We start from the raw sequence: 13,852 nt of genomic DNA on the forward strand, positions 1-13,852 counted from the left end.
AAAGAGCTTCAATAAAAACTTGGCGACTCTGCTATGCTACGAAAAAATAGTTTCTAATACTAAAGTAAAATAAATATTTGAGCTAGCTTTAAACATTTCAACTTCCACATACATTTCAAGTCTGTTTTAATATTTTTAATTTATAATAATTAAAAATGTTAATTGATCAGAAAATACTACTTTATGCATAAATTGCCTTTAATTTGGCTTGGAGATGTCAGAAAAACTTACTCAAATTTAATATATTTCTACCAATAAATCATTATATACATTTCACTTAGTTTAAATTGCACAAGCTTATTGCTACCCCAAATGTTTACAAAGAAATTTCACAAAAAAAGAGAGCTGAATAGACCAGAAGAGACCATAGCAAACGAAAAAAAAACATTAACCAGTCGTAAAAGTTAATTTCTTCGTCAAATATTTCGACAAGAAAAACGAGTTGAAAACTGTTTAACTTGAAAACGAGTTGAAAACTGAACTTGGATTTATTTAAGTTTCGAGTATTTTAATGTGTTTTTTAATTAGTATTAATATGTGTTTAGAAAACGGTAAAATATGTAAACAAAACATGATACACTAAAACAAATATTGGCCTTATATTAAAAAGTATGCAGCCTTAACATGAGGACACGTAATTTACATAATATTAATAAAATTTTAATTAAACGAAAGTTGAATATCTTTAATTTTTTCATTAAACTTAAGACATTGATCTTTGAAACTTGCGCCTCTTCCTTAAAGTCGTACGACTTTGAAGTAGGCCGGCTTTTCCTTAAAGTAATGAAAAACGTTTTTGATTTAAAGAAATAATCTTTATATAAAGTGAAATATTACATCTTTGCATTCAATAAAAAAGGACCCTTAAATATAGACTAAAACTTGCTTGAGTAGTTTGCTCCTGAAAAAAATATTTTTTCTTCCTCTAAGAAGCCGCATTTTTTGGATCGGACTCAATACTAATTCAAAATAAAAATTCAAACCTATGGATCCAAATATTTGTTTGCTCTCTAACAACATACTTTATAAAAATTCATTCCGAATAGAATGAACCACTTTACCTAGATTTCAGCTTTCATTTGTTTACAAAGAAGGGATCTAAAATCCAGTTTTAATAGATTTCGAGTCTAGTGCGAATAAGCTATTAGATGTACAACTTCAAAGTAATAAAGGTTTTCATAGTTTCCAAAAATACTTAAATCGATGATGCAAGGATGGTTTGTGTAACAAAAAACCGCGATACATTTGATCCATATTTCCACTTTCTTTCCAAGTTCATAAATATGAATACCACTCAAGGCTGCCACCTCTGCAAAATTAATCTGCCAATAAAAACTACAAATTTAAAACAAATCTTCAAATTTGAAGCTTTTCATCAAAATTTTGTTGTTAGTATGAAAAACTGATTTTTTTCTTCGAAGCAAATGTTTCAGTATTTGCAATAGTGACACATTTTGTGAATAACTATCCCTTTACTTGTAAATGTGTCGACTTTTAAATATTTTAACGATTTTAGCTTTGACACTGAAAAAAATGTTGTCGTGAGGCCAAAGATTTCATGTCCTTAAAATACCAATACGAATTTTGTTTAGCAAAGAAGACACATTTCTTAGATATTAAGTTTTTTCCATTTCCAAAAGTCGATAAACTTTTTAATGAAGCCATTTTTTCCTTATAATTACGTGATTCGAATTAAACATGGGTATCATAACATGAAAGAAATATTCATTGAACTGAAGTCACCTTGACTTTAATAATTCAGAAAAATTCTTTAAAAGTAAACAAATTGTCTTTAAATTTGTTGTATTTTTGCACTTTGACTACAAAGCAAAAAAGTGTTAAAAAATAGGAAATGTTTTTCAACACTTTATTTTAAAGACCTTTTAAACTACAGGAAGTCGGGTCTGAATTTAAAAAAAATATGTTGTCGTTAACACGTTTGTAAGGGACTTTGATAGCGTATGAAGAAAAAAATTCGAAAAAAAAACGAAAAATTAAAATTTGCCTCCTGGAATCAATGAAAAGCAAAGCTCAAAATTAAAAGAGAATTGTGTCTTAAATATGTTCTTACTTGAATTCTCCGCTTCTTTGGCTCGGAATCAATACCAAAATCATTAGAGTAAAGACAAAATCTTTGGAATGGGGCATTCTTTTTTTCAGGGCACCGACAAGAGAAAGATACTACTTCTACAAATAGGGAGAACTTACTCACAAAGATAGGATGAAAATTTTTCAAAATTTTATACCCATAAAAAATTTTGTCGATATTTTATTTCTACAGAAAATTTTTGCAAAATTTTATTTCTATAGAAAAATTTTGCAAAATTTAATTTCTATAGAAAATTCTGTAAAAATTTTATTTTTATAGAAAATTTTTGGCAAAAGTTTTTTTCTTTAGAATATTTTGTCAAAATTTTATTTCTACAGAAAATTTTGTCAAAATTTTATATCATAGAAAATTTTGTCAAAATTGTATTTCTATAGAAAAAATTTATCAAATATGCAAGTTTATCTGGTGGCTATATAACTATAGACCGATATGCTATGGTTTTTAGCGGCCATTTACTACTACAATGTACCAAATTTCAACCGAATCGGATGAAATGTGATCCACCATGAGGCTCCAAAACCTGGATGTAGGTTTATATTGGGGCTATATATGGTTATGGGCCGATAAGGACTAATTTTTGCATGATTGCTAGTGACCATATTTCAACCGGATCGGACGAATTTTGGTCCTCCAAGAAGCTCCAGAGGTCAAATCTGGCGATGGGTTTATATTTGGGGCTATATATAATTATAGACCTATATGGACCAATTTTTGCATAAATATATAAACCGGTCCATAAATATATATATACCGGTTTATATGGGGGCTATATATATTTATGGACCGACATGGACCAATTTTTGGATGGTTGTTAGAGACCATATACTACTACCACGTACCAAATTTCAACCGGATCGGATGAAGTTTGGTCCTCCAAGAGGCTCCAGAGGTCAAATCTGGGGATCGGCTTATATGGGGGCTATATATAATTATGAACCAATATGGACCAATTTTTGCACGGTTGTTACAGACCATAAACTAACACCACGTACCAAATTTCAAACGGATCGGTTGAAATTTGCTTCTGGCGTTCGGTTTATATGGGGGCTATACGTAAAAGTTGTCCGATATGGCCCATTTGCAATACCATCTGACCTATGTTACATCAATAACAACTACTTGTGCCAAGTTTCGAGTTGATACCTTGTCTCGTTCGGAAGTTAGCGTGATGTCAACAGACGGACGAGCGGACGGACATTCTTAGGTCGACTCAGAATTTCACCCCGACCCAGAATATATATATACTTTATGGGGTCTTAGAGCAATATTTCGATCTTATAGTGGAGGGTATAAAAATAAAAATTAAAATTTGATTTCTATAAAAAAAAATTTGTCAAAATATTATATAAGTTAAATTTTTGTCAACATTTTATTTTTATAGAAAATTTTGTCTAAATTTTATTTTTATAGAAAATTTTGTATCTATAGAAAATTGAAAAACCTCTTAGTTGGGTTTTCACTCAAATGATCACCGTGAAACATTGGTCATTTTCTGACAGACTATTATTGCCATAATAGTCTGTCTAATAAAAACATAAATGATATGAGAAGGGAACCTAGGTATGTAAACAAAACCAAAAACATTATAGTTCTATGATTTCGTTTACCCGAAAGGGAATAAGTTAACAGGTTGGCTGATAAGTCCCCGGTCTAACAAAGAAAAACACATTTTTTTGTCAAAATTCGTTTTTATTATTCAACATAGTTCCCTTCAAGAGCGATACAACGATTATAACGACCTTCCAATTTTTTGATACCATTTTGGTAGTACTCCTTCGGTTTTGCCTCAAAATAGGCCTCAGTTTCGGCGATCACCTCTTCATTGTATCCAATTGTTTCCCTGCGAGCATCCTTTTGAGGTCTGAAAACAAGAAAAAGTCACTGGGGGCCAGATCTGGTGAATACGGTGGGTGGGGAAGCAATTCGAAGCCCAATTCATCTCAATGACTTGTGGCACGGTGCGTTGTCTTGGTGGAACAACACTTTTTTCTTCTTCATATGGGGCCGTTTTGCCGCGATTTCGACCTTCAAACGTTCCAATAACGCCATAAATAGTCACTGTTGATGGTTTTTCCCTTCTCAAGATAATCGATAAAAATTAATCCATGCGCATCCCAAAAAACAGAGGCCATTACTTTGCCAGCGGACTTTTGAGTCTTTCCACGCTTCGGAGACGGTTCACCGGTCGCTGTCCACTCAGTCGATTGGACTCAGCAGTGTAGTGATGGATCCATGTTTCATCCATTGTCACATATCGACGGAAAAACTCGGGTGTATTACGAGTTAACAGTTGCAAACCCCGCTCAGAATCATCAACACGTTGTTGTTTTTGGTCAAATGTGAGCTCGCGCGGTACCCATTTTGCACAGAGCTTCCGCATATCCAAATATAGATGAATGATATGACCAACACGTTCCTTTGATATCTTTAAGGTCTCTGCTATCTCGATCAACTTCATTTTACGGTCATTCAAAATCATTTTGTGGATTTTTTTGATGTTTTCGTCTGTAACCACCTCTTTCGGGCGTCCACTGCGTTCACCGTCCTCCGTGCTCATTTCACCACGCTTGAATTTTGCATACCAATGATTGATTTCACTGGGGCAGAGTCCGGAAACTCATTATCAAGCCAAGGTTTTGCTTCCACCGTATTTTTCCCGTTCAGAAGACAGTATTTTATCAAAACACGAAATTCCTTTTTTCCATTTTTTTACAATAACAAAGTTGCTTCACAAAGACGCTCTATCTCACAAACTAATTGACTTACAGACGTCAAATTTTGACACGAATCATTTGAAGGTCGGTACTATATAAAAATAATGTGCATTTAATACTAGCGACGCCATCTATGTGTCAACCTGTTATTATTATTTTTTTATTTATTTTTATTATTATTATTATTATTATTATTTATTTTTTTTTTTAAGAATTTCATATTTTACAAAAATTTAATGACATGGGAAAATACTCTCAAATGCACCTTGAAATATAATACCATTATTTCTTGACTTGATATATACAGGTATAAAGTTTTAAAAATCATATTTCCTCTTTGTGCATTTTATAGTTGCCATAACTGGGATTTGGTAAAAAATAAAATGAATGCAACTTCCGAAGTAGTTATGACCCTTTATATTCGAAATTTTCCTGTTCCACAAAATGAACGGTAGAAAAAAAAAACAAAAAGAATTCTCTATATAATGATTGTCATCATTATGGTCATTCCATGTTCTCTGGGCACAATTCAGATTAAAAATATGTTATTGTTCTTTTTTTGCTGTTTTTATGTATTCTCACTTTGAGTTTTGTTCTGTATGTGTGTTTTGCAGATTTTATTGTGGCCTTAAAGGATGTCTCCGTAACGATACCACAAGCTGTAAAACGTGGCAGTAATGCAATGCTAACATGTAATTACGATATGGAAAATGATACTTTATATTCCGTAAAATGGTACAAAGGACGACGTGAATTTTATCGTTATACACCAAAGGAAAATCCGGCCATGAAAGTTTTCCTCACCCAAAGTGGTCTAAATGTCGAGGTAAGTTTTGCATTTCAAAACATCACAGAGTTGTAGTAGTATTTTTAGCCACTTCCCAAGCCCATAAAGAGTGGCTATGCAACATTTCCTAGTCATAAAGCTAAACTTTTCCTGCAACCAAATGTCAGACACAAGGACAGTGTAAAGTATCTGACCACTCCCAATCAGTTACACCGTACCTGTGTTGGTGTTTTTGTTGCAAGAGTTTCCTATTTGAAAATATGCTTGCCACAGGAGAAATACGAAATGAAATTACAAATACTACCCGTATCATGGACGACATAATTAAAAAGACATTGTTATTGTTGTTTATTTTTTTATTATTTTATAACAATGCTCATTAACAATGCATAATAATGGATTATCGATTGATTACATTTATTAAACAAAATTTGTTTTTATTGCTACCAACCCATGGTGGGTTATGGATATCGAGTAAAAACACGTGAATAACAATTATGTATTCGATAGACCATAGCTGGTAATGATCATAATCTGTAAATAAAATAAGTGGATAAATTTATAGCAAAATAAAATTATGGATGTTCTTATATCAGGTGGTTCATATTAGAGGTGTGCACGTGAGTAATAGTTTACTCACGCTCACGCACACTCACGACTGAAAAATCATACTCACGCACGATATTTTTTGATAGGACTCGCGCTCACGCACGAAAAGAAAATTGTACTCACGCACGAAAACGTCGTGACTCACGAAAAATATCGTAACTCACGAAAAATATCGTGACTCACGAATAATTTTATGATTAATTTACCTTACACAAGTGTCTGAAAACATGAGCATTATTAAAATCGAGAGTGCTATTAAACTCTTAACATCCCAGGTGTCACTAAAATTGTAATTGAATTTAACTCTTAAGCGTTTTATGTTGGTGAGCAGGAATATTTTCGTGAGTGTAATTCTTTACTCACGCACACTCACGAAGATATTATTTTGTTGACTCACGCTCACGCACGAATCACGAAAATGTTCGTGAGTCACGACTATTTCGTGTCACGTGCACACCTCTAGTTCATATATGAAAATTGTCACTTACAAAAAAATTGTATTGTATGCGTGACAAATTTGGTTGAAATCGGTTCAGATTTAGATATAGCTCCCATATATATGTTTTTCTGATTTCGACAAAAATTGTCAAAATACCAACATTTCCCTTGTAAAATCGCCACTGCTGTTAAAATTACTCTAATTTTCCCAAACTTCTATTACATATATATTGAGCGATAAATCATAAATAAATTTTTGCAAAGTTTCCTTAAAATTGTTTCAGATTTAAATTTTTCCCATATTTATATATGTTTGTAACACCCAGAAGGAGACGAGATAGACACATGGTGTCTTTGGCAATAATGCTCAGGGTGGGTCCCTGAGTCGATATAACCATGTCCGTCTGTCCGTCCGTCCGTCCGTCTGTCTGTGAACACATTTTTGTGATCAAAGTCTAGGTCGCAATTTAATTCCATTCGCCTTCAAATTTGGCACATGTTCCTAATTTGGGTCAGAATAAAACCCTATTGATTTTGGAAGAAATCGGTTCAGATTTAGATATAGCTCCCATATATATCTTTCGCCCGATATGCACTAATATGGACCCAGCAGCCAGAGTTGTATACCAATTTGCTTGAAATTTTGTACAAACATAACACTTAGTCGTATAGTCAAGTGTGCAAAATTTGATTGAAATCGGTTCAGATTTAGATATAGCTCCCATACATATCTTTCGCCCGATATGGACTTATATGGCCCCAGAAGCCAGATTTTGGGCACAATTTGTTTGAAATTTTGCACAGGGAGTTTATTTAGCATTGCAGCTATGCGTGCCAAATTTGGTTGAAATCGATTCAGATTTAGATTTAGCTCCCATATATATGTTTCGCCCGATATGAACTTATATGGACCCAGAAGCCAGAGTTTTATCCCGAATAGCTTGTAACATTGCACAAAGAGTACAATTGGTAGTACAGTCAGATTTAGATATAGCTCCCATATATATCTTTCGCCCGATATGGACTTATATGGCCCCAGAAGCCAGAGTTTTGGCACAATTTGTTTGAAATTTTGCACAGGGAGTTGATTTAGCATTGCAGCTATGCGTGCCAAATTTGGTTGAAATCGATTCAGATTTAGATATAGCTCCCATATATATGTTTCGCCCGATATGAACTTATATGGACCCAGAAGCCAGAGTTTTATCCCGATTAGCTTGTAACATTGCACAAAGAGTACAATTGGTAGTACAGTCAGATTTAGATATAGCTTCCATATATATATTTTTCGCCCGATATGGACTGATATGGCTCCAGAACCCAGAGTTTTGGCCCAATTTGTTTGAAATTTTTTTACTAAAATTGTGTTCCACCCTAGTGCATTAGTCAACATAAATTTTGAGTCTATAGATTTTGTAAAAGTCTATCAAATTCTTTCCAAATCGAGTGATATTTAAATGTATGTATTTGGGACAAACCTTTATATATAGCACCCAACACATTTGACGGATGTGATATGGTATCGAAAATTTAGATCTACAAAGTTGTGCAGGGTATAATATAGTCGGCCCCGCCCGACTTTAGACTTTCCTTATAGTTATTTCTATAGAAAAATTTGTCTAATGTTTTTTTTCTATAGTTGGAGAGGAATATTTTTCAAAATATACCAAAACACAAAGAATTCTACCAATCTACCAAACGATAAAAATTCTAAAATTTTTGGTAGAATTCTACCAACTTTAGCAACCATGCTCAGAATTCAATTCTAAGACGATCGGTTTACTCGATAGGTCTTCGTGGTCTGGTAAAGGGTAAAAACTGTACACTGAAAAAAGCGTGTCCGGTTCCAAAGATGAGTTTGGTATTGATTCCGAGCCATAGAAGCACAATTTAAGCACAATTCTCTTTAAATTTGTTATTTTCGTACTTGATTCTAGAAAACAAATTTTAATTTATTAGTTTTTTTTTGACTTTTTTCTTCACGTGCTATCAAAGTGCATTAAAAAGTTTTAACAACAACTTCAATTTTCATATTCAGACTATCTGACCAAAATTAATTCGTTCCTTTTATTTTTTTGTTTTCATACATACACTCAAAAAAATATTGCTAGGATTCAAAGATTTTGATCTTCCCTTAAGGATTTTGAACCAAAGATTCAACGTCTTTAAATAAAGACAAGTTTTAAGGAATTATCTGTTTTTAAATCTACACTCAAAAAAAGAAAAGTTTACTTATATCCAAAGATTTTGACCTTCCCTTAAGGATTTTGGTATTGATTCCGAGCCAAAGATGCGGCTTCTTTAAAATAAAGAAATTTTTAGCGACCTATGTGGGTTTAAATCTAGGACCAATAAAATTAAAATTAGGATACATATCTCATTTACCAAATTTTCATTCTCTTTCGCGGTTTATTAATAAAGGTACTCACGTACAAACAAATGGCAGTTTAAAAATCGAAATTATAACGGATACTTCAAAGTAAAAAATGTTTTCTTAATTAAAAAAAAAAACTTTAAACCAAAGACGCTAATTCCTCAAAATAAATCTTAGCCTACATTTGAAACGTTTTTATCTTAAATCTAAAGTTTCAATATTTCAGTTAATTTAAGGACAATTTCTTTAATTGAAAAATGTGTTTCTTTAGTTTAAGAAAAATTAATTGTAGTTCAAAGACATGCGACTTTACCGGAGGTACGCAAATTTACAAAATTTGTAAATTTTAATGAAAAAAATTTTGAAGCAACCATTGTAAACTTTATTTTAAATAAAATTTAATTACTTCAAAGAAATTTGTACTTAATACTTTATAAATTTCACATCGTAAGATTTAGGTAGCGTAATCTTTAATATGTAAATGTAAATATTTTTTCCAGTGTAGGCTTTATAAAATTAATATTAGGATACATACCTGATATATTTTTTGTTTCTTTTTCTATTAACAAAGCAAAAAAATTTGGAAGTTCTTCTAAAGGCACAATTTTAAAAGCTATTCCAAAAATGTCATCCCAAAGATGTTCTTTATTTCAACTATAGAGGAAGTTATTTTTCTCCAATTTTTTTATAACTCGCTTTTTCATATTTTTAATGGGTAATTTTAACTTCTTTTGTTTCAAATATGTTAAAAATAGAGTAGAAATTAATAAAATGGTAAAAAATATTAAACTATTGTCAAAAAATGCAATATCCATTTTGAAAAGATTGCGATTTTTTGAATATTGTTCAAGTCAAACGTTTCAGAAAAGCGTTAGAATGCATAAAAAATCATAACAACTTATATAAATTATTTATTTAACAAAATATCACAAAATTTGTTAATTCACATCCAAAACAATGAATTCGTATCACAAGTTAAGAAGTGATGCAAATTCAGTGCAATAGCTGTTGAAATGGTGGACATCCGCCTTATGACAAGCCCTTGTTAAATTCATCGCTTCTGCGCCAATTTTGCTTCACTTTCGGATACAAAAAGACGCCTTTTTTGCTGGGTATTCATGTACAAATAAATTTAAATTTAAAAATCCAAATTATAACAGAACAAAGTAAGATTTTTTTTTTTAATTTCAAGAAGACTTTAAACCAAAAATGCAAAGTCCTTCATAGAAGTCTTAGCGTGTATTTGAAGCTTTTTTTTTTCTTTAATCCAAAGAAATTTGTCATTAATATTGTGCAAATTGCAAGACCTAAATAATTTTCCATAATAGGTCAATATTTTTTTCAATATAGATAATGCCTCTATAAAAACAAATACTGTGTTTTTGTATGTGGAACCCAAAATGGCTCAAATTAGCTAAAGAGTGTCACATATGCAACATCGCGTGCAAGGTGTCAAAGTGGGACAATTTGTAATAGGTTCACCATATTTGATAATTGGTTAAAAACATCTATTACTATTACATTTTTATATTGTGTCAATTTTTTCTAGCGTTTGAATTTGTTTCAGTTTTCTCAAAGCAATGCTACTTATTTTATCACTACTTTAGACTTAAACAATTTCATCTTAAATTGTTCAAATTCTGGTACCTGTTAATAATGTTATAACCCCCATTGATGTAGAATATTTTTGTTGCGTCCTCTTTACATAATTTATTTTCATACAGTTTTTAAATCGCTTATTTCATTGGTATCCGTTCTCCAACTGTTATGTCTGTTAATGAGCAAAAAGTAGCAAAATTTTCCATTCATTTCTTTTTTCATTATTGGCATGATTATATCTGTGCAAAAGATTAATGCAATCGATTTCATGTTCATTAACACAGAATGGAATTAAAACGAAATGCTATAAAATTGCTCTAAAGTTGAACTAACAAACTGACAAAGATATATAATTATAGAAACAAAAATAAGTGGCGATGAGCTTTTGTCGGAAAGAGCTAATTAATGAGCAGTGGAAACTATTTTAGATATTCCAAATACTCGTAATGTAAGGTTATCTAAATAAGAGTGTTTTCTGTATTCACTAAAATAATGGTGGACATATAAGTTTTATAGATCTTATAGAAAATACTTTTATGAGGGGAAGAAAAAATTCATGGGTTTAAAAAATTCTCTGGAGCAAGGAAATTATTGTTTTTTTTTTTTTTAATAATAAATTTTATTTATTTAATAAATAATTAATTATAAAAAGCTCTCATATAAATCGACCCCCAGATTTGAGGAGCCTCTTGGAAGAGCAAATTTCATCCGATCCGGTTGAAATTTTATATGTGATAATAGTATATTCCCTCTAACAACCGTGCTCCCATATAAACCAACCCCCAAGATTTAATTTCGAAAGCCTTATGAAGGATCCGGTTCAAAATTTTGCCATCTTATTACTACGCGAAAATTGGTTAATATCGGTTCACAGTTATTTGTAGACTCCTGTATATAAAACGATCATGACGAACGCACTATATAGTATTATATAGGCATTTATTTCGGCTTTTTATTTAACATAGACTTCATATGGAGTAGCATACAATTTAAAAGACAACTAGGCGAACCCAGCCCATTTCGCTGCGCCTTCCGAAACATATTTTTAGGGATATTTTCCATTAACTTAGTGAAACCTATCCTTCGAGCGATGAGATAATAAGATAATCCTTCTGAAAAAAATCGAAAAGATTCTCTTTTAAAGAGTAGTGTCAGAATTATGACACAAAAACGAAAGTACTATTTTGTCACTGCATGGTTTCCATCACGTGTCATTTACAGTTCAAACAAGTCGGACAACTTGCTTTTTTTGTTTACATGGTATACGGAAAGAGGTGAATATACAGGTGTAAAATGGGGTTTTCCACACCCAAAAAAATAATTCTTTCCTCCCAAACGAAATTTTAGACAAACAAAGTTCGTTTCTCATTTGCTTTTCGTTGAAAGGAAGTGTATTTGGAAGAAAAGTATATACCTTTTGTGATAAAAGTTTATTCTTTTCCAGGATGCAAAAACAATTTCATAAAGACTAACTTAAAATTTTTTTTCTGACCAATTGCATTTTCCCTCACATCTTTCTCACTTCCACGAAGTTTTTTTTAGTTCTTAGCTCCTTTTTCTGTAATGCAAATAATGTAGAAGAAATTATACGATTTTATAAATTTTTAAATTTTTTTTTACCTGGACGGAGGATCGAACGGCGGACCATGCAATTTGTAAGCCAACACACTATCCACTGAGCTATGTAGCCGTTATTGTCATCAATAGACTATTACCCATATAAGTTATATTTATATAGCATAGCTTGCGGCGCCCACGAGCCGATTCAACAAAGTTTATTTAACAGAAAAATACATTTAGTTGGGCACCGTGGAGCAGTGGTTGCTACGTCCGACTTGCATGCCAAGGGTCGTGGGTTCGATCCCTGCTTCGACCAAATGTTTTTTTTTACATATATTCCAGATAGAGTCGGAAGATTCCGACAAAATGTTCAACATTACATTCTACTATATTAAATTTTTACTATGAACTGTAAAATGTGTCTTATTAAAGACCTAAAGTCAGAAAAGAACAGTGTTTGATATAAACGAAATGGACTGTGTTGTTGGTTCAAAAATAACTTTTGTTATTGAAAAAATAAAAATTTTGTAACAAACGAATTTTTTTGGTGGTAAAAGTGTATACTTTTCGAAGCAATTCAAAATACTCTAACAAAAGAAAAACGTTTTCGGTACACGTTTTCCAAACGTTTTTTTTTTTCTTTGCGTGCACCAATTTTTTTTCTAATTATGTTCTGTGTTTAAGTCGTTGGACCATTCTCGACATTTCCTGTGAATATCAAGCGTGGGGAGGTATCCTTCTCCCCAATATACCGGAAAATTATGCATCATACATGCAAACAAATAATTCTTTCCTCCCAAACGAAATTTTAGACAAATAAAGTTCGTTTCTCATTTGCTTTTCGCTGTAAGGAAGTGTATTTGGAAGAAGAGTATATACTTTTTGTGATAAACGTTTATTCTTTTCCAGGATGTAAAAACAATTTCATAAAGACAAACTCAAAAAAAAAAACATTATTTTCTTGCTAATTGCATTTTCCCTCACATCTTTCTCACATCCACGAGGTTTTTAATTCTTAACACCTTTTCCTGTAATACCAACAATGTAGAAGAAATTATACAATTTTATACATTTTTAATTTTTTTTTTTACCTTTTGCCTGGACGGAGAATCGAACGGCGGACAATGCAATTTGTAAGCCAACACACTATCCACTGAGCTATGTAGCCGTTATTGTCATCAATAGACATTATTATTTAACATAATTATTAGACATAATTATTTAACAGAAACAAACATTTAGTTTGGCACCGTGGAGCAGTGGTTGCTACATCCGACCGGGAGCCACCGTGGTGCAATGGTTAGCATGCCCGCCTTGCATACACAAGGTCGTGGGTTCGATTCCTGCTACGACCGAACACCAAAAAGTTTTTCAGCGGTGGATTATCTCACCTCAGTAATGCTGGTGACATTTCTGAGGGTTTCAAAGCTTCTCTAAGTGGTTTCACTGGAATGTGGAACGCCGTTCGGACTCGGCTATAAAAAGGAGGTCCCTTGTCATTGAGCTTAACATGGAATCGGGCAGCACTCAGTGATAAGAGAGAAGTTCACCACTGTGGTATCACAATGGACTGAATAGTCTAAGTGAGCCTGATACATCGGGCTGCCACATAACCTAACCTAACCTAACCTACGTCCGACTTGCATGCCACGGGTCGTGGG

At 32.4% G+C, this 13,852-nt stretch overlaps 1 protein-coding gene across 1 annotated transcript in view; it reads left to right on the forward strand.

The window, feature by feature from the left end:
* The window catches only part of beat-Ic (beaten path Ic), a 107,622-nt gene that overhangs the window by 24,427 nt on the left and 69,343 nt on the right, over positions 1-13,852 (forward strand). Inside the window, exon 2 of the mRNA XM_075294363.1 lies at positions 5,439-5,650. Coding sequence (XP_075150478.1) covers positions 5,439-5,650 — 212 coding nt within the window. The remainder of the gene's footprint in view (positions 1-5,438; positions 5,651-13,852) is intronic.

This window comes from Haematobia irritans, chromosome 2 (assembly GCF_050003625.1).
Source record: "Haematobia irritans isolate KBUSLIRL chromosome 2, ASM5000362v1, whole genome shotgun sequence".
NCBI lineage: Eukaryota > Metazoa > Arthropoda > Insecta > Diptera > Muscidae > Haematobia > Haematobia irritans.